Source organism: Platalea leucorodia (assembly GCF_965183815.1).
Source record: "Platalea leucorodia genome assembly, chromosome: 3".
Lineage (NCBI taxonomy): Eukaryota > Metazoa > Chordata > Aves > Pelecaniformes > Threskiornithidae > Platalea > Platalea leucorodia.
In genome coordinates, this window is record NC_138825.1 from 78,289,797 (window position 1) to 78,311,983 (window position 22,187).

Consider the following 22,187-nt stretch of genomic DNA (forward strand, 5'->3'; position numbering starts at 1 on the left):
TACAAAAGTGTTTCTTTCTGTTTATTGCTCACAAAAAAAAGTAAAATCAAATACCAAGTTCTGCCTAAATACATTGTCTGTGCTTAAGATTATTACTTTAATTCTTTAGTTAGTGCTTTTTCATATGTAATTTTCCACTAAAGAACTATTTAATTTTTCAGATCATAGGTATATAGAGATTATTATAGTTGTCACTAAAGTGGAATTCAATGCTGGTATTTTTTAATACATTTATTTTTTTAAAAAATCCTGAATGTAAGGCTATTCATCCAAATTAATCCTTTGTGTTTTGAAGGGAAGCTATTGGGTTGACAGTCACAGAGAAAATGTTCAAATCTTAGGTGTACACTTTAGTTGCTTTAATTCAAAGGTTCAATTATAAGAGTTCTTAAAGAATTTTTGATTTATCGATTTTATTGTCTGTGTTCATTGCAGTTACTTTCATTGCTGAAAATTTTAGAGTATGGATTCCAGTGGCTAATGTAAGTCTTTGGTCCGTTTCTGTGAAATATTATGCCTACTATTAACATTTTAAATTATTAAATGGTTCTTTGCATAACCTATCATCCTTTGAGAGGGCCAGTGTATTTCTGATGGCTAGCTGATAATGAAAGGTAAACTGACTCAAGTTTTCTTACTGAGAGCTTGAGTTTCCATCACAAATATTGCAGAGGAGTATTTAAGCTGAAGTACTCTTCTGTTCACAGCAATACAATTGAGCTATTTAATGTTTCTATTTTATCATATGTTTTGCAAAATGCTATTATTTCTTTTTAGAGTAGGGCTTGAAATTAAAGGACTGAAGTCACTTGTAAGAACTCTTAAAGAGATTGTACTGGCTAATGTTTCATAGCTGCAAGCCTTTAAAGATAACACAAACAACAAAGACTGTTCAGGATGACAGGAAGGATCACTGCAAAATTCATTTTAAAAGGTTGCATAGGAAATTTGCTATCAAAATCTATTTTATTTCCACAGAATTTTGCCTCAATGTTTTGCCAGTCTCCCTTGCCATTTCATGTAGTTTTGTGTAGGCTTTAAAATTTGTGTTGAAATCTGCATGAGATGTTCATCTCTGTAATAAGACCACTAGCAATGGTGATACTGTGATGAGGCAGACTCCCAGGCATACAAATAGGAAATTTTAATCCAAAACAAAATTGTGAAATGTGTTTTTTGAGATAGAAGCATATTTACAAAGTTTCTCCGTTAGTTCTTTATTTTTCTTTGTAGATGTGGTGCCTGTATGAGTGTGGGGTTTCTACAATACCTGTATTCCTTACTTTGGTGTCGCAGCAGCAGGATGTTGCAGCTACTGTGTTTGTTTATAAGGGCAGATACAAAAGATTTCTTGAAGTCTGCTCAGCAGTTTATCAAAGTTCACCAAAACATAGTTGAATGTCAGTGATCTGTGTGAGTTCATTGAGGGAGGGGAGCAAAGAGGAAGAATAGAAATTGCACTTGTTTTTCTTGTTGCAGGATCTAATTGCCTATATAACTTAATTTTGCATTTTTCTAGTATTTTCCTGAAAGCTGGTGTTTGAGTCCTAGAGTCAATATAGTTCCAATTGACCTTGCTGAAGAGTTTTTTTAATTACTTCTGAAGTTAGTGTTTCCTTTGTACTTTCCAGGATGACATTTTCAGCTTGAGGAGCTTATAACCTAAGGGATACTTTATAGCAAGCATTTTACAGAAATTTAGGTTAGTTACACTGGTACTAAAAGTGCAGAAACAAGGAGGCAAGAGCAGAAAAGCAAGAGGCAACTTACATGCTGCTCGCTTTTACACGCCACAGGCAAGAAAAGTCTGTGAATTAAGATATTCATGCAGTAAAGAGTAGGGTGAAAAAAGAAGAGAGCCAAGAACAAGTCTGAGGATCTTAACAAAGACTGGAAGGGCGGGGGGGAAGTATTTGCTGAAGCGGTAGATAGTAATTGACTTGAAAGGCTAATGAGCCAACATGTCTCGTTGTCCTGTTTACAGAAACAGAGGTGGTGGAGTCTTCATCCTTGGAGATATTTAAAAGCTGCCTGGACATGGTCCTGGCCAACTATGTCTAGGTGGCCCTGCTTGAGCAGCAGGATTGGACCAGATGACCTCCAGAGGTCCCTTCCAGCCTCAACTGTTCTGGTATTCTCCTAGTTGAGGAGGGGAGGGGGGGGCTGTGTCTCACAATTAACTCTGCTTAAATAACGCACCTAACAGCAGAACTTGTGCCTGTTTGACTGTGACCCATCAAAACTTCTTAGTAAGGTCCCCCAGGTACTGTCCAAGCCTCTGTACCACCCTCTTTGGAACAATGGTACTGCATGGGGGTTGATTTTTGGAAGGAGAGAAAGAAAAGGAGATTAAGGGATGCATGGAGCTCAAAACAGTGTCGTATCTTGAAACACGATGTCTGTAAGTGGAGTCTCTGGGGCAGTCGGTGGTGGTTTGCAGGGAGTTCTTCCTTCAGTGGCGAAAGCCGTGGAAGACAGCTGGAAGTATTTTGGCATTTTGTGAAAAAGCGTTCCTTATTCTTAGCCTGCTTCCACTTAGAGACTTCATGTATTTTAAAAATGTTGACTATTTTCTCAGTACTACCTTGCTATGTAAGTAATTCTTGTGGCAACCACTTCTTTGTTGTGTGAACATGGGCTCTGGAGTGGGAACGGGATGGAAGCAGGAGGAGTTCATAATCCTGTTGCCCTGTTGTTTCTGCTGTTGTACTCTGTCATATGTTGTTGCAAGTCCAGCATTGCATAAACATTAATTTTTTTTTTCTATTTTGGGATTAGTTGCTTTCAAATACAAAATTATTTAAGCACTGAATTGCGCTTCAGATCAAGAAAGCTGCATATAGTATTGCTTTAGCCATTCAACAGCACCTTAATAACAGTAGGGAGTTTTTTTGTTGGATGCTTTACAGAGTCATGTCAAGAACCCTCCTGTATCCGTAGCAGCACTGTGGACTTCTTCGTTGCACCTGGATATTATGGGGGTTATCACAAAAAAAAAAAAAAAAAAAAGTAAATCTATTGCCTGGGATTTCTGCAATAGCTTTGTTTCTTATATTTTCAGTTTGCTAGAGAGAAAGGGTGGAAGAGCGGTGTATAAAATCAGAATTGGATGCCGATTATCTGCCTAATATGGTTCTTGTTAGCACAAATAATACGAATACCGTTTGGAGAACAAACGGATTACAGAAAAAGAAATGAAAACATCCAGATCCCGAGCATTTGGAAAGCATGGCACTGATGTATTTGTGTAACCTTTTCATGAAGAGCGATGCTGAAGTCAAAGAGGGGATTTTGATTTCCTTCATTAAAAGCTTATTAAATGAAGAAATAGGACAGTCATTGTTTTGCTTCAATAGTTGGGGGTCACAGAGGCGGGCCTGATCTCCTCAGGATATTAATGCCTGCTTTCAGCTGGGGGAAATGAGCCGTCGCTTGAGTTAGCTGCAGCTTTATGTGCTCGTCACTAGGGATCCCCATATGTCCTGGGATCTGCGGCAGTCGGAAATGGCAAAGCTCGGCAGCAGGGAGCAGAGGGCTCTCATTGCTATTCATAACAGGTAGCTCGGCTCAATCTGCCCAGAGCAAGTCTGTTTAATGTTGATCAGCTGTCCATCTGATAAACCGAATTGATATGGACATTTCCTCCAAGGGCTGCCCTGACAATGACAGCAGGAGCATCGGGATGTCTTGTTAGTCTTTTTCTCCAAGCTTGAAATTTTATTAACCCTTTGTTAGAGCCGAGCCAAGCGTGATTACAATACTGTGGCTGTACGTTGTGCGAGTTTCTCCCTCGCCTCTTTGAAAAACAGCGTCAACCTTCAATTTTGTTGTCCACATGGAGAATGGCTAGCTGTTTTGTTTCCAGATTGTTTTTCTCTGCATGGAGCAAAGAATGTCAATTATAAAGGCAGCTGTTAAAGCAGCTTAGGTTTTTTTGTGTGACAAAATACATTGGGAACCCCTGTTCATCCTCTCCCCCCAGCTCATCTACCTTTTGCGTGCCTGCCCAGGCTGTGTGGCTCTACTAGCTCTTCTTGCTTGCTAATTGGCACGCATCACTGGCCTGAAACAGTTGCTGCTGAGGCTCTTCACAGGTCAGATATATTTGGGGCAGAAGGTTACTTTAGATAAATATCGTTCAGGGTGGGTGCAACACATCTGCACTGTCCAGAGGAAACAGTATTAATTTACTCAGTACTGTGCAGAATCTAACCTGAGCATGTACCAGCAGGTGTATGTGAAGGTATGGAGCAGTTTGGTTAGTCAATGAATCAGTGCTTGGCCACTGTTGAATAAGCACAGGGAGCACAACATGCCTTTGTACTAGGTTGCAATTTAATTTGAACTTTAAGGCCTTTTAGTCATCTGTCTAGTTGAGGGCATGCATTGTGTTTTTGCTGATACGTGAACTCTCCATGACATAAAGGGAACTGCTTGAGTCAGAAAAGATGTGAATGTGCTGAAGATTTCATAAGAGGGGGGCCTGTGTGTATCTCGGTTTGCAGTGTTTAGAGGATGCTCCAATGCGTTGCTCTATTCCGCCCTCCCCTTGTCCCTGCTCAGTTATTATGTCTGTTCATCGCCCTGTTGTAGTTCTGAGCTAAGGTGACATCTCTGGGCTCCTTGGAGTGACAGTCACTAACTGTCGGGGGCTATGGGGTTGAATTGTGGGAGGAAGGGAGGAGAGGGCTGTGTTAATGACTCTTTTCATGCCTTTTCCAAAAAATGAAAATAAATAGAGGGCAAGACTCTATGGGATAACCTCTGTGGCAAGCCTCTCACAGGGATTTGAAACCCCGAAATTCGGAATGTAGCACACTGTGTGTTGGAATAAGAAGTGATTTGTAAACCTATCCAAATAAAATTGGGTCTGCCCTTTTGCTGGACCATCACCTTTGCTTCTTCTGACTAAAACAACCAGTGACATATCATTAGTACACAGTTTTTAAATGTTCAGCTGTTTCTCCTCTCCCCCCTACGCCCTTCCCTTTTTGTATTATTGAACTGCAAGGTATCCTGTTATTAATTTAACTCTAATTTGAGCAGTCATTGACTGCAGCATTCTTACGGCATTCGGATCGGCTTGCTCACGACTCCCCTGCTGAGACATCCTTTGTTCCTTCCCATCGGTACTTTCTGCTTGGCGTTTTCTTCATGTCAGTGTCCCTCAAGCTTCTAGAAGACAAAACAAAAAAAGAAAGCACCATGAGGACTGTATTGATTACTTAGGGTTTTTTGCGAAAGAATTCAAACAAAGGACAGCGTTCCTCCAAATGGAACCTGTGGTACCCGCAGCTTACCTGGAAATACATAGGGGCCTGATGAGATACTTCTCTCTGCTTAACACTTTCCAGTTGTGGCTTCTAGAAGTAAATAGAAGAGCTACACAATAATTCATAAAATATCTGTTCAGTACATAGCACGACCTCTGTTTTTTTTCCTCCCTAAGAATCTATATTTTTATTCATGTCATCAAAAATAATTGTACTTTTTCTTTGCTTTCAGTCAACGAAGTCTGGCCGAGATTACAGAACTGATCCACACTGCTTTTTTGGTGCATCGTGGCATAGTAAATATTGGTGAGCTCAAGTCGTGCGATGGCCCGCTGAAGGATATGCAGTTTGGAAATAAAATGGCTGTTTTGAGTGGAGATTTTCTTCTAGCAAATGCTTGCACAAGCCTTGCACAGTTGCAGAATACCAAGGTAAAAAGGAAAAAATTCTTCTACTGTCAGAACAAGTAACTATTAGTGAGTCTTCCAAAGTGAGGTCCTTTAAAAAATCAGCAGTTATGATATGTATGTATATATGGGGCATCCTTTAAAAATCAGCATACTTACATTGTAGCTGTAGATGGATTGACAGGCTGCTGCTGCTGTGAACATGTTTACCCCTGTCCTATAGAATTATTGCGGTGAGGCCTTTAATATACGTTCTGAAGCAACGTAGCCATAGGTAGTAATGGATGAATGGCTAATTTGGTGAATTTAACGTATATGCAGCGGCATGCTCATGACATGTCGGAGTACAACACCTCTGGCAGACTGCCAGCTGAAGACATGTTTGGTTAGTTATTCTGTTTTACCTTGTGCTTTGTGAAATGTTTGTCTGTCTTAGGGAATTCTTGGGGGAAAAGGCTTCATTTCTTTGTCTACGCAGTGCTCAGGTGACTTTTTAGTCTTAATGAAATTATTTTGTTAGGCATTTGGACGCCCCTGAGTATTGGATTGCCCTATTAGCGTGGATGTACTGGCTTCTAAAGGGCAGCTGCAATCCAGATGCTCAGCCAAACTGTTTGAAACTTTACAGGGAAATGTTTTTCATGACAAATTAATTGTATATATCTTAGAAAATGAGACTGATGGAGACCTTAAGAGATCATCTCTGTATCGGTTCTTCTTTTCCCCAGACAGGGTCAGCTACACCAAATCCTTCTTGACACGTGTTTTTCTAGCTTGTTCTTAAAACCTCCCATGGTGGAGAGAGATTCCTGGGCATCCCTGTGCCAGTCTAGTGTAACACCTTACTACCTGTATGGCTGAAGACCTTAGTGTGCCATGCCAGAACAATTCTTCTTTGCAGGGGTACTTTTTATATGTCTGAAGATTGCTGAAGATCATAATGTAAAATCAATGTTTGTCATGCGTGCAATCGTCAATAATCAACAGAGTTTTAATCCTGAACATAAGGAGTCTGTTGCTTTTAGATTCTCATGCTAAAGCTCCTTGTGGTGGTAGTTGAGTATTTCTGTGCTGCTTTGATCATAAGTGTGACAGTTTCTCTCAAAAGTGGTGTCATTTTGTAACATAGAGCTGAGATTCAGGAGAAGAGGCAGAAAATTAGATGTCAATCTGCTGCAATAGTGGGTTAAACTGGTAGTAAGTATTAAAAAAAAAATTTTAAATAATGCAAAATTTTAGTCATAACGTAACCAAAATGGGGTGCAATTGATTTTACTGATTACTGTTGACTCGTATCCATTCATTTTTTTTAGTACTTAGTAAGATTCTCAAGACAGACCAAAGGATTTAACCCTACATCAAATTTTTGTTTCAACGTAAGAGGAAACTTTTATAAAATGTAGCACCTATTACTTTGCATTTAGTACATCATTAAGTATTGCAGCAGCAATGTATAATCCCTGAAGACTTGCCAGGAAACAAGCCTACAGTGAAATGAAGCACAAGTGCAAAGAAATACTTTTTTTTTTTTTTTTTTTTTTTAAGCAATCATTATACTGCATGTCGGAAAATTCTGCCAAAACATTTTAGCACTTTTTTTCATTTTTCTGACATCTAAATACTTTCATAGCTTCTACATACGATAAGTGGGATGCCATTATGGAAACTGATTGACTTAGTAAATTATTCTTTTTCATACGTCTAACCCTACTAGCAAAGTTAGAAAAATTGAAGTACAAGCTATAGAAATCTCTTGACAGGTGCAATGATTTAAACATACTGTATTTATTCTTTTGTAAATGATGAATTTTCAAATCTGGCATCTGTTTTTCAGCAGTGTGAAATAACTGTGACTTTTTTCCTTCATAATGTTTTGTTTTCTTTGATGTACAAAGTAAAAATCACAGTACTGCTTTTTTGCTGGCATTTATTTGGTAGCTCAGCAAACTGGCTAATGAAATGAGCAGCATTGTATTGTACATGGTACTGACCATGGTAGGCTATAACCTCTATAGACATGCATAGCTGTTGTATAGACTAGAATTTAAACTAAAGGGGTTTTAACATTAACTGAAATGCACTGCTAGCAAGATAATTTTATTGTGCTGTTAAACTCTTGTCTAAGCTTGTGTATGATGCATTTATCTCTGTGCTTCTCTTGGGGCTGACAATTAGATGTGAAATTCTGTAGTCGTAATGAAATGCAGAGCTATTTTATAATTGCCAAGGGTAAAATTAGCAAAGTCAATTATTTTCCCTTAGGCTTTTCCCTGTAGATATTAAAAGGCTGCAAGGTAATTGCCTTAGGTAACACTTTGATTTTTAAATAACATTAAATATAGGAATTGTTGTTGTTAATTCGTAGTAATTTTCCTCTTCTTGCTACTGTTGTAGAATATAACTGTAACGATGTTAACAAGATTCAAGGCTCAGGGTTTGTTTTTCGTGGGTTTCTTTTAAACTAGTGCTCATACTTCTCATATGCTTGCTAAAGTTACGCAAGAGAAGAGTTTTCAGGTGTTTTGGGTATTTTTTTTTTTTTTAACATCTGAGGTACAAGGACTCAAGATTTCTTGAAATGTCAATTAGGAAGCCTTCTGTAAGATAAATTCTGCTGTTGTGCTATTAAAAAGTGGTCTAAAATTTTGGTTTTTGAACACACAATAATTCAGAAGAAGGCATTCTCATTTTCTACTTTGTGAAATTATGAGACATTAATTATGATTACAAAGTTGGTATTGACTGAGGCTTAAAATAAAGCACTGAAGGGCAGATGCAACTGTGTGCTACATTTTTATAGTCATGGCAAAGTTTATTCAGATAATAAAAACTGTTTAAAATTAACAGTAATTCCTTCAAAAAACTTTTACAGCTACAAAGCATTAGATTGATCAGATCACATGTATTTACAATTCTTTTGTACATTCCTGTTAACTTTTTGATCACCTTCTAGAAACTATCCTTTTTTTTTTTTTTTGTCTACTTTGTATTTTGAATGCTGGCTTTTCTTGGCTTGCTGATTGCAGTGATAAATTGTTGTTGTTTGAAGATAATATGGATATAACCTTACTTCAGAACTGCATCCTGTAGTAGACTGGACATTGCTAATCCATGGATTTTAGAACAGAATTGAGCCTGAAGTGGAACTGGGTTGGGATCTTTTAGTAGTTGGTATATCAGCAGTGGGTATAGGAATGGTGAACCTTGGACAAGGAAGGGCATGGTTGGTTTTTGCTACTCAAATCAACACAATAATGCCTGGTAATGTGCTGATTTATTGGACTGGGGTGCGTTTACATGGGATGATGGGGTTATTTTGATAGGTTTTCTCATTGTGAGGTTGCACTGTTTTGATAGGAGGATTGTGCTAAGATACTTGTAAAAGTCATCATAAATATGTAGATGTGGGAGAGATGGAAAGGTAAATGATGTTTACCTAACAAAATAAGGTACCTCCCAACTATCTTGTGGGATATGTGACCATATGCAGTTTTAAATAAATAAGTGAATAAATTATTAAGAAGTGTAAAAGGATATATTTAACGGTTGATTCTTCGTTGCCATCTGAAGGTAATATATCTTCAACATTTGTTATCTCACTTTGCCTAGCCAAGGATGTGGGGATGAAACTGCCAACAGCAAGTTTTGTTGCATGGAAGTGCTTCCTTGATTCTGGTAGCAAAAAGTGTTAGTTTTGTCTTTCATTTCTGCTTAAGTGACTTTCACTTCTTGTAATATTTTTAGGGTGGCGTTCAGATGCAAGCATAGCTAAAGTAACAAGCATTAATTGGCATTTTTGTCACCTGTCAGCCAGATACATGATATGGACATTTTAACACAAGTGATGTGTGAATATTGGCCATGATATTATCAAATAACATGCTTTTTCAGGGTGTATCACAGATAAGTTGCAAGAAACCTGTTGCAGCATTAAAGCTGGAGCTTCCTAGAACATCTGAATCATCAGTTGTCTTAGGAAACTATAGAGAGGGTGCATAAAAGGTGTAATTGTGACCAGTTTTGATCCTCCCACACTCTGAACGCAGCAATACATAAAACGTCGGAAGGATGAAATGATGCATTTTAGTGCAATGCCTACTGTAATGTGCTGATGACTAAAGAAAACGATAAAATAATCTGCAAATTCATTGCTTGCAACTCCATAAACTGATACGAAGGCATCCCTTTGTATAAAAAACCCCAAACAAACAACAAACCCACAAAAAACCCAACCAACCAAACCCAAACCACCAAAAAACATCATATCCAAAACAAAACAAAACAAAAAAGCCTAGCCCAAAAACCTGAAATATATGTAATGGTAGTGTTCTCTGTAGTTCTTACTGGAATCTTAAGAATGACTCTATTTTTCCCCACTATAGTTCAGTGAGCTCTTGTTGGAATGATTTAACTGTTCACAGAAGCGCTTCAAAATCTACAGCCTGAAAGCTTGGAATTGAATTTAAGAATCTTGTCTGTCAATGCAGAGCTCTGCCAGAAGACCACATTATAGAGCATTGTTTTATTAAGCATTATTTGTTTATAAATAAACAGTAGCACAGATGTAGTACTTATATAGTGGATGCATTTCCTTATGTTAAGTTTATGCGTTCCTAAAGGCATAAATGTGTTGTTGACAAAATAGGCCTTGTGTTTGCATAAACATCAACAAGTTATTCATGTAAGTCTTCCTAAGTCTTCCTGTTGCAACAATCTGAATGTACACTGTGCTTCATAAAAGAACTGCTTATCTTGAAGTATGGTTTCTACTTCCATAGCATCAGTTGTGGTCCTATGGGGAAGGTTTAGTCTTGAACTTGAGCAACTTGGTTTCTTGCTGACTAGTGAAGGATAATGGAGAATATCCCCTTTCTGGAATTACAGAATCATAGAATCATTTAGGTTGGAAAAGACCCTTAAGATGATCAGTCCCAACCGTTAACCTAGCACTGCCAAGTCCACCACTAAACCATGTCCCTAAGCACCACATCTACACGGTTTTGAATACCTCCAGGGATGGGGACTCAACCACGTCCCTGAGCAGTCTGTTCCAATGTTTGATAACCCTTTCAGTGAAGAAATTTTTCCTAATATCCAATCTAAGCCTGGCACAACTTGAGGACATTTCCTGTCGTCCTATCACTTGTTACCTGGGAGAAGAGACCCACCCCCACCTCATTACAACCTCCTCTCAGGTAGTTGTAGAGAGCAATAAGGTCTCCCATCAGCCTCCTTTTCTCCAAACTAAACAACCCCAGCTCCCTCAGCCGCTCCTCAGAAGACTTGTGCTCTAGATCCTTCACCAGCTTCATTGCCCTCCTCTGGACACGCTCCAGCACCTCCATGTCCTTGTTGTAGTGAGGGGTCCAAAACTGAGCACAGTACTCAAGGTGCAGCCTCACCAGTGCCGAGTCCAGGGGGACTATCACCGCCCTGGTCCTGCTGGCCACGCTATTTCTGATTCTGCCATTGGCCTTGGCCACCTGGACACACTGCTGGCTCACAATTCAGCTGGCTATCAACCAACACCCCCAGGTCCTTTTCCGCCAGGCAGCTCTCCAGCCCCTCTTCCCCCAGCCTGTAGCGTTGCAAGGGGTTGTTGTGACCCAAATGCAGGACCCGGCACTGAGCCTTGTTGAACCTCGTACGTTTGACCTCAGCCCATCGATCCAGCCTGTCTGGATCCCTTTGTAGGGCCTTCCTACCCTCCAGCAGATCAACACTCCTGCCCCAACTCGGTGTCATCTGCAAACTTACTGAGGGTGCACTCGATCCCCTCATCCAGATCATCAATAAAGATATTAAAGAGAACTGGCCCCAACACTGAGCCCTGGGGAACACCACTTGTGACTGGCCACCAACTGGATTTCACTCCATTCACCACCACTCTTTGGGCCCTGCCGTCCAGCCAGGTTTTTACCCAGTGAAGCATATGCCTGTCCAAGCCATGAGCAGCCAGTTTCTCCAGGAGAATGCTGTGGGAAACCATGTCAAAGGCCTTACTAAAGTCCAGGTAGACAACATCCACAGCCTTTCCCTCATCCACTAAGTGGGTCACCTTGTCATAGAAGATCTGGTTAGTCAAGCAGGACCTGCCTTTCATAAACCCATGCTGACTGGGCCTGATCCCCTTGTTGTCCCGTATGTGCCCTGTAATGGCACTCAGGATGGTCTGCTCCATAACATTCCTCAGCACCGAGGTCAGGCTGATGCTGACAGGCCTGTACTTCCTCAGACCCTCCTTCCAGCCCTTCTTGTAGATGGGCATCATATTTGCTAACCTCCAGTCAACTGGAACCTCCCCGGTTATGGGGAGGTTGGTTATGGCAATTGCTCTTCCGAAGTAAATTGACATTTTTGAGAACTGACAAACAAGTCAGCTAGAATCTACAATTGTAATTTTTAAATGTCTTTTAAGAAAGATAGTACTTGTATCAGGCTTTTTCTTTTCCTGAAAGATGTCAAGAGAAGAACATAAACTTTTCAAAAAAAGTATTCAAAAAAATAGTATTAAAACAGTGAAAAATCATAGATTGGCTAAGGAAATGATTCTGACGATCCGTGGCAATTTTCTGGCCCTCTCTTCAAAACTGAAAACTTACTCTAAAGAACATGAGGAGTGCATACCAAGAATCCTGTAAGAAGTATCCTTTTTAAAAGTAAATGTCTTGTTGCCTCTGTAAAGGCAGCCATTAGCAGCCACTGACTTGTAATAGGTCCAAATTAGTGTCCCTCAGAACAGTGCTTTTCAGTTTGTTTGAGGTGAGTAGAACAGCTTCTTGGTAAATGTAGTTGTGAGATTAGTTATTTTGAGAGTAATGGAAGTTATTTTGAAAGACCTATTCTTCATTGTTTTCTCTGATGGAAAAATCTTAACCATAAGTCCCCGCTAAGTATGTTTACATTATATCTTACATAAAATAAACAAAGACCCTTAATCTGAATTTTCCTTCTGAGATTCAGTAGCTATATTGATCAGAGAAAGCAGGATGAAAAGATCGTGGAGGAAAGGTGAGAACCAGAAGTAATGTGTTTGCTCCCAGTTACGGTGTTAATATAGAAAACTGAAGCCGATGATACAACCATTTTCAAATTGTATATATATTTTTAATTATTCTTAACTCTTCACCTCTGCTTACTTGTCTCCTTCCTTTTTCTTCCCCGATACAAGCTGCTGTTAGAGATGAGTACCTTAAAAATGGTCAGCTCACAGAGCAGCTAGGTGACACTGAGGCAGGAACTAGGTAAGAAACAGAGATCAGACTGGATTGAGATCCAGGTTATAAAATTTGATAGTGAAGTTGAGTCCTTGAGAGAAAAAAAAAAAAAAATGAAGAAAAACAACCTTCAAATTTTTTTTCTAGGGAGCAGGATAAAGAACTTTTCTGAAGTACGTTATCATGTCTGTCTTGCTGTACCTTCCCCTGAGGCACTGTTTGATGGTGATGTACTGGAGTAGATAGGGAGTAGGGTAATATCTGTAATGCTCAGTATTTTTATTCTGATTTAGTATTTTAGAGTGCCACAGGGGCATGTCTCAAAACCAGACACTACTGAAAATATAGATAAGTTTAACGAGCTCTAAACTGATTTATGGAAAAGTACACTTAAGGAACACTGTTTAAATTTAATCTGTAATTGTGGTAATGGGTTAGAAACAGTCTCCTTTTTGATCTGTAAGAGTTCTATTGCAGTGAATGTTGGTTTTGAGATTACACCTGCTTAACTTTGTTTTGATTCCTAATCACTGCATTCCTCAAATAGGTCTATCCTTTACCTTAGTAGCCTTTTGCACCTGTACTGGTTTTTAAAGCTAACGCTTATGTTAAGCTTTCCTAAAGCTAGACTCCACTGGGGTTAGTATAGGTCTGTATTGAAAGAGTTTATTTTTCTGTGGTTCTTGGCCGTAGCAGTGCTGGAAAATTTTATGTTTAGATTTCAGTCTGTTTTCTGTCCTCCCACTTCTGCATGAAAAAATAGTTTTGTTTTGTTTTTGTTTTGTTTTTTTTTTTTAAAAAAAGGGGGGGTGGGGGGGAAGAGTGATTTCTGCCACTTCCCTTATGGACATGTGTGATTTGTAACCAGTGCCTTGTAGCAGAATGACTGCTGCAGAACATGGAAGGACTGAGATTGAGACTGATATGAAAATACGTAGTCATAGGTATCACTGTGAATCATCAAGTCTAAGACTGAAGCTCTTTCCCAAAAATATACTGCAAGAATGTTTTGAAAGCATTGAGGCATGGAGCTATCAAGAACAGAATTGAGTGTTTGAGATTCTGTCTCAATGCCACATTGACTGAGCAATTAACAGCCTCAGGAAAAAGTTATCCACTCAGTTCTGATGAATTTTCAATAGAATACTGAAGATTTTCATACTGGTTTGCAAAAAGTCCATTTAATGTTCTTGCTTCTGAGTAATCTTACTAACAATTTCCTCAATTTGCATCTGAATTTGTCTTCCTTATAGTAGCAATCAGACATGTCTTTCTGCTTCTCTGGTGTGCCCAGCAGACCAAAGTCAATGTTTACTGGTTGAGTTCCTGAACCAAATACCTGTCATCACTCCAGATAAATATTGTCTTCCTCAGTAGTAAAGCACACAGCTACATCTAACACCTGGTTAAGTAGTTCTTTTTCTGATAGAACTACTGTATGGCTTGTTCTAATTAACAGAATGATCTGGAAAATACTAACATGCTATCTATACATGAAAGACAGAGGGCTTTTCAGAGATGACTCTTGAGCATCAGTGAGGAAAAAAGTGAAAACTAATTTGAAGAAACTGAAGAAAAAGCTGATGTTGTTGAGAGGAAAGTCAGAGGTCATCCAAGATCTCAAGATAATCGCTATACCTGGGAAATGTGTTCTGGATAGTTGGGGTAGCAGTGTCTGTCCCTCTGTTGTTTGCTACCTTAATGTATGACACTGAATTGGCAGCTGTCTAGTGGTGAAGACAAATGGTTTAGGAGTCAAAAATACTTGCAGGCTTTGAGATATATGTGCATATCATGTGTGTGTATATATAAAAAATCCATTTTATTGAATGTTAAGGCCAAATTATGGAAGAAAGGTTCTTATTATATTTTTTTTAAAAAAGGCAAACCCCTCCACCTTTCAAGGAAGAAATTGCCTTTCAAAGATTTGAGGAAAACATTATAAAGTGGCTATGTTTGATATTTCCTTAACTGTTAGCAAGAAACTGTATCCAAGATGTTGATCTCTGCCAGAATATGTAGGAAATGGATATTCAAAAGAAAACAGAATTTATTCTAAGAAATTGAAGTAAAGAAAACTTGTGGGTATGTGATGTTTTCTTCTGCATGAGATGCACACTGTGAGAAAGGACTCTCAAGAGCTAGCAGTTCTGCTGCTTCATTCACCATCTATTTAGAATAGGTATTGCCGCTGTCTGAGTTTCTTAAAGCGGAGATGTTGATTACAGCTCTTTCTTTCACAACCGTGAATAATCATCATGGGGGAATTCATTACTAAATAGCTTTAACTCATACACAATATAAAATGAAAATGGATTTTCATAAAGTTGCAGAAGGTGATGTCCTCCATGAGTGATATTTGTGATGCCAACTTCATTCTTTTTATAGCTGAAGCAGTGGAAGCTCACAAGTTCTGTTTTCTTGGCTTTATTTAAAGTCTGTTTCTTAAACATAGTAAGATTCATATTGAGAGTGCATAGTAGGATAAAAAGCAATCAAATCTGTTTCTGGTGAAATATTGTCCTAACATTATTTCAAACAGCCTTTTTTTTTTTTTTTTTTTTTTTTTTGAGTGAGGACTTAATATGTATTAACATTCATTTTTGGGTGGGTGGGATCTTAGGACATATTTGGTTCTAGAGGTGGACTTTCATGACAAGACGGTTAATAAACAATTTTGCAGGACTGGAGATCACAGTGGTTAGTATATAGTCAGCTGTCCACCTGGAGTACAACTTCAACAGAGAATACACTTTTAAGAAGTGAAAATAGATTTTTGTGATGATTCAGTTACAATTCAAAGCTGTTAGCAATAGTGATAAGAATCTAAAATTTGTCTGTATGGCCTTTCTTAGTCTCCCAAGAACATGAACTATTTGTAGATGGGAAATCTGTTCCCACTACAATCAGTAAACTTAACCCTTCCCTAGGAGAGTATTTGGCACCAGTTGTAGCCTTGGTTTTATTATTTCAAAGAGGAGAAAAGTTATTATTACTGGTGCTGCAGATGTGAGTATGCAAAATCAGCTGTGGTCCTCCTCCATGAGCTGCTAGTATGACAGAATGGTTGAGGTTGGAAGGAACCTCTTGAGATCATCTGGTCCAAACCCCCTGCTTAAGCAGAGTCAGCTAGAGCAGGTTGCCCAGGACCACATCCAGATGGCTTTTGAATATCTCCACAGATGGAGACTTCACAACCCCTTTGGGGAACCTGTTCCATTGCTTGATGCCCTCACAGTAAAGTGTTTTCATATGTCCAGATGGAATTTCATGTTTTAATTTGTGCCCATTGCCTCATCCTGTCAGTGGGCACCGCTGAGAAGAATTTGGCTCCCTCTTCATTCCTTCCCAGCAGGTGTTTATACACACTGTACTACTGAGAGGTTAAAAATATATGTCTTGTAAATAGGGTGATAGATTATGTATCCTCCCCTCTTTTTGCACTGCAGTAAAGCTCATCTTTAAAATGAACCTTCCCAGGGTCAAATTTTTAGTAAAACTGCCTTTACATCTGGAGTGCCTTCAGTGCAATAATACAGCATAGTGCATAAAATTATAGCAATTATGTAGATGAGTTAATTGTATTTTTAAACAAAATGCTGAGGTATTTGACATCTTATTGGCTAGCATGAAGACTGAATCTTTGGATGCACTGGAACTGCTGGTTAATATTAGCGTTTTGAAATTCAGCAGCATTTTGCTTGGAGTCTAGAATCTGATTGCTGCTACTCCTGGTACAGGGTGCTGTTGATTTGCTAGTTTAACAAACATCTGCAGCTTCATTTAGTTGATTCCATCTGTCAGATGCTAAATGATACTACTTCTGATTCACGTTTATTCAGATACCTGCAAGTGGTATTAACTATTTTGCATAAACGGTATAATTTCTGTCAGCTTGGAGCTGATCAGATTTTTTTTTTTTATTCAGTTTAATCCGCAATTCATTTGTGATCATATCCCAGTTCAACGGAGGTCTGCACCAGCATGACTGGAAATAGTGGTTTATAGCCATGCTCTCCTGCATCATTTATTGATGAGGAGGGTTTTGTAGCAACAGAGCCCTGTAGTCACGATACCTTCTTTGTTCACTGTTTTATATAAAAGAAAGATACGCAATGAAATTATCCTGTCCAAAAGGGTCAGGCTGAAGAAATCTCATACTTCTCTAACCTGAGCCACTCATCAACAGTTGGTTGAGTGCTTCAGTGCAAGGGTCTGCTGCATTGGATGTACTAAGATATAAATACACTGTGTAAGGTACCATGTGGAGGCAAAGAAGGGAAAACGATAATTCTTCTGTTGGTTATGTTATCGTTAAGGAAAATGACTGAATTATGCACTAGAAGTCTTTATAGTAGTAAAAACCCCTTCTGTGGATGGTGTTGCGTCAGCATAAAAAGGGTGACTTAACACTGTTGAAAATCCTTAAGACAGACTGACCTTAAGGCAGGTATTTGACAATACTAACTATATTCAAATTGACTGCTGCTCATTATTTTGAAGAGGGGTTTTTTTTATGTCTAGGAAGTACCTTTTGATCAAGTAGTGGGTTTGGGTGATGTGTTTACATTGCACATGGTATTTTGCTACTAATTCATCATTAACAGAGAGAAAAAAAACATACATGTGTTTTCCAAGAGCATTTAAAACTTGCTAGAAAGCAAATCACTGTGAGAAGTCCTTTCTGTGTGTTTCAACTGAGAGAGGGACAGCTTCAGAAAAACAGTAAAGCTCAAGATGATGTCAAATAGTAAATCCAATAGGATCCAATAAACGTTACATTAAAAAAAAAATCTGTAGACTGGCACACTTAGTTACCTGTATGACTAATGATGTTTGAGGAGGTTACCAGGAAAGAAAATTGAATTCCAGTGTTCTTGGAACCCCTTAGAGTTTTTGCTCCCTTTTTTTAGGTATTATTGAACAATCAAAATCCAATTTCAGCTGTTTACTGAGCTTTGTCTTTAGCTTCCTAGTGTTGCAATGTTTCTGTGTCAAATGCAGGAGAATATTTAATTTTAATAACTTCCTGTGGAATTTAAGTGTGGAATTATTTCCAAAAATTAACACTTGGGGGTGGGGGAGTTAAATGCAAGTTGAAGGAACTTTTATCTGTATATTTAATGTTTCCTGACTATCTAATTTTCTTCTTTGCTTGTATGGAGAAGTCTTACTATGTTTTCAAGCCTGCGCATCAGCAGCAAGGAGTAGGGTCTGTCATAGCAGATGTGTGAGGAAAGGATATTGTTTCAAGACCAGCAGCCCAAAGAGACAGAAAGACAAAGACTAAGAAAGGAAGGAATTACTTGTGGTCCTTGAAAGGAATTTGGCAAAGCTAAACAAGTTTGTCAAGTAGAAATCGGGAAGGATGAGGAACAAAGATCTATCTATTGCTGTGTTCTTCCAAGTGCTGTTTCCTGTCTTCCTGCAAGAGCTTCATCCTTTCCCTGATGTTCCCCTTGAAAATATCCGGTAGAGTCTGGAGAGAGACTGTATTACTACTCTGAAATAGTGGCCTGTGTAATCAATTCCATTTCAGCTGCCGAATTTAAAATAAAACCACTACACATTGAATGGAGCTCAAATTCATTCCTTTTTTTTAAACTAGAAGGAAAAACAGGAAAAAATACATATGCAGTGTTATGTTGCAGTGAACTTTAAACAAAATATTTCGAAGACAAGTAAAGGGAACAAAGTGCTTGAGTTGCTAAACTGATGGCAGCAATGTCTACTTTTCATCCAGGGTGTTTAGAAATCTCGTGAAGGATGAGCGGGGCCCAGAATTCGTTCTTTTTACTGTGTTTGAAGGAGTCTGAATTGTATCTTCTAACTTGGAAGAAAGTGTTCCACCAAAATGTCTTACATTCTGTGATTTCCCTGCAGTCCTTCTAGCTTTAAAGTTTCACTTTTAATTAAAATACATGGCTGTTTTTTACACACAGAGCTGGATTTCCCAGGGCAGTCAGCTGCAGGCAAGAACTGGGCTGCTGTACCCATGAGAGTGAACGCATGGCCGTAGTCTGTGTCATTGTGTGCACTGAATGTTTTGAGAGTTCTGAGCCCTGAATTATCTTATAGATGGGTCCTGAGTAAACTACCTGAAAGATTTAGCCTGAGTTCAGGAAAAGGAGGGAGGAAATTCAATGTGTGGATGGTTGAATGTCCCAACTAATTTTCTGAACCACTAAGAAAATTACTACTGCTTTGTTTTATTTCTTCAATCAATATTTAGAACATCTGAACTTGAGAAACTAGAGTCAAAGTAAATTTAAAGAACCTTGAAGGGCTAAAGCTGTGCATTTTTGACAAATAAGTTACTATACTAGAAAAAGGCAAATTAAGTTTCATCAAGCTTCTGATCTTCAAACCTACAGAGCTCTTCTGGCATTGAGACGTAGCACAGGCTTCTGGACTATTTCATATTTTCATTAATCGGAGAGGTCAGAGCATGGACTCTTATCTTGCTGTGGAATCAGGCATCGCATGCTTGTGTCCAGAATTTACACCATGTCACACATAGAGTCTGCCTAAATAGTAGGAGAGATTTTAGCTTTAATGATCCATCTCTTTTCCCCATGTTCATCATAAATTGATGGCCTTTGTGTTGACCTTTTAAAAGCAGAAGACATCACATCTCTACAAAAGGTGTTGAAGTAATACCTCCTTAGGAAAAAAAGAAAGAAATCCAAATCCTGGCAGAACCGTTGCAGAACATGTGTTTAAAGGGCGTGAAATTGTTTGCATGTGCACTTGTCACCTGCAGGGAACTGGTCATCCCCTGGGCTGCTCCTAGCCCTGCGGACGCTCCAGGGGAGGAGAAAACACAGTGCTTTGGAAGATGCTGATGCAGAGTGGAAAATGAAAAATAGAGTGGAAGTTTGTTTTCTCTCAATGTGATGTTACTCCTGCTCATCTCGAGTACCTAAGAGGGACCAGGCTTCCCAAAAATGTGTAGAGAAGTGGTAAAATAGTGGGAAGAGAGATTATGAATAGGCTGCCTTTGGTCTCTTTTGAGATGCTGCTGTTTTCAAGAACTAATTCTGGCAGTTGTTTCTTCCCTTTCCCTGTCTTTGCACCTGTGTAAAATGGACCTCAACCTTCAAATGAGAAGAGAAGAAAAGCAGTTGGGAGCATGTGATTTTTCATCTACCTTTCCTGCTCTTCAAACTTGCTTATCAGAAACATCAGCGAGTGGAACAGGGCACTGGTCAGGCAGAAAGGCACTGATGAGAATAGAGATGATTTGGGTACTGTTTTCTGCTCTTCCACTGCCATGCTGCACGATTTTGGAGAAAACCAGTTCCCTGTCACTGTTTTCCCCTTATATAAAACAGGAAGGAATAAATTTTACAGGGGATGTTGATTGCTTTCAAATTTTCTGACGAAGAGTGCTGCATAAGAACTAGTCAGTGTATCATTGACTGCATGAATCTGTAATAATTTTTCTTCCTCTATGTCAGTTTGGGATACAGAGGAAAATTACCTGGTTTTCTCATTTTTCATTGCTTTCCCCAGCTCTCAGGACCCCAGGCCACCGATGTTATGCAGCAGATGCTTTTCATAGATCGGATTAAGGGCTGATGAAGTAACAGAGCCTCATGCAAGCATCCCACTGTGCTCTTGAAACTGGAATTTCATTCCTGGTAGTGATCTGTATGGCCTTGCATTTACCTTAGAAAAATATTATTTAAAAAAAAAAGAGATACTTGGAAAGAAGGGAGGTAATATTAATGCTAAATTCTCGCTAGTGTTCAGTATGTCACTAAAGGCCTAATGGTATTTAATATATGGATTCTTCTAAATAGTGGATGTGTAATTCTCCTAAGATGTTTTATAAACTATAAGAGGAAGAGGTACAATTGTTCACAAATGTTTCACCGAGATTGTTTTTAAGTCAGTTAAAATTGCCTTTGAGAGTAGAGTTGCACTAAAAAGGGAGAGGAGAGATGGAAAAAAGAAACCCCAAAACAGGGTCCTGCTCAGTCTAGAATTTCAGGCAAGAGAGGAAAAGGTCTAGTTATCCAGGGCCAGATGCATTGTTAAAAGTTCATGCTATCACTTTGACATTTAGAGTAGGACTCAGTGTCTTTGTAAATTCCTCTTCGTATTACCAGTGTAGGTCTCTGAGCTCAGACCATTTCACAAACCATAACATTTTTTAGTGAGTGATTGATCTGTATTATGTGTCCTAGCCATCAGAAGAATCTTGGGATGTTGCTTGTATAAACTGTAATACAATCTGATCCTGGGCATTTAGTTACAGACTTTCATAGACCTATTGGCGATACTCAATCCTCCTGGATTTGGTAATAGGGCTTATCTGATACCTTAAAAAAAAATAAAAAAAAAAAAAAAAAAAAAAAGGAAGGAAAAAAAAAAAGCCCCTCATTTTCTCTGTTCCCCACTTAAATAACTCAACACATCTGGCAACACTGTAGGATCATTGTCCTTTCAGTTCCTCTGCAGCTCATATTGCTACAATATTTCTTCGGTATCTAGTTTCCTAAAGGGCAACGTGATTTTTTTTTTTTAGGCTGTTTTTATAGATCTTGCAAATTAACCCATATGCATTGCAAGAAAAAACATGACTTTTAATCAGCACCATTTCTAAAGTTAGCGCTTTCTCTGTGTATATGAATATGTATATGAACCAGTGTTTAAAAAAAAGAAAACACACAACCTTTCTGCTAGTACTCAAAACTAGCATACAAATGTGTTTTTATTATCAAATAAAGTATGCCTAAATGTTAAAATATCTGTCTGTTAGGGGTTTTATCATTTGACTTCTTTTCTTCAGTTACAAGAATGATAAAAATTGAAACTAAATCTTTTAATTCAATAAGAACTACATTGAATTTTAGGAAGCAAAAAGAGGGATCAGATATAGACTTATATGCATAGGAAATTAAACATTCAATAAATTAAAACTTTGTGTGTAACTAAAGGGGTAGCCTTAAGGTGTGCTTATTTGAAATGCCTGCATTTAATTTTACAATAAATCTGAGTATTTTGTTCCAATTAAGACAGTTCATGTGCACAACTTTAAATTGTACAGTAGTTCCAGGGAGATCGTGGACTGCTTGTTTTACATTCTGGATCAAGTTCAGATTTTTAGGCTTCGCTTGAATAAAATAAAAAGTCTGAACCCTGAAGATAATACAGATTGATAAATCTGATTTAAACATTCCCGTGTTGCAGACTTTCAGTGTATGTGGTACAGCTGAGCCTCAGGCCATGCACTAAATACATCCACAGTGCATTCCCAGGGCACCCGAATACCAAATGATCAC

At 38.6% G+C, this 22,187-nt stretch overlaps 1 protein-coding gene across 2 annotated transcripts in view; it reads left to right on the forward strand.

Annotated features, from left to right (window-relative positions):
* The window catches only part of PDSS2 (decaprenyl diphosphate synthase subunit 2), a 124,063-nt gene that overhangs the window by 72,115 nt on the left and 29,761 nt on the right, over positions 1–22,187 (forward strand). For both annotated transcript variants that reach the window (XM_082306702.1, XM_082306703.1), the window contains exon 3: positions 5,506–5,704. In XM_082306702.1, the coding sequence (XP_082162828.1) occupies positions 5,506–5,704 (199 nt within the window). The remainder of the gene's footprint in view (positions 1–5,505; positions 5,705–22,187) is intronic.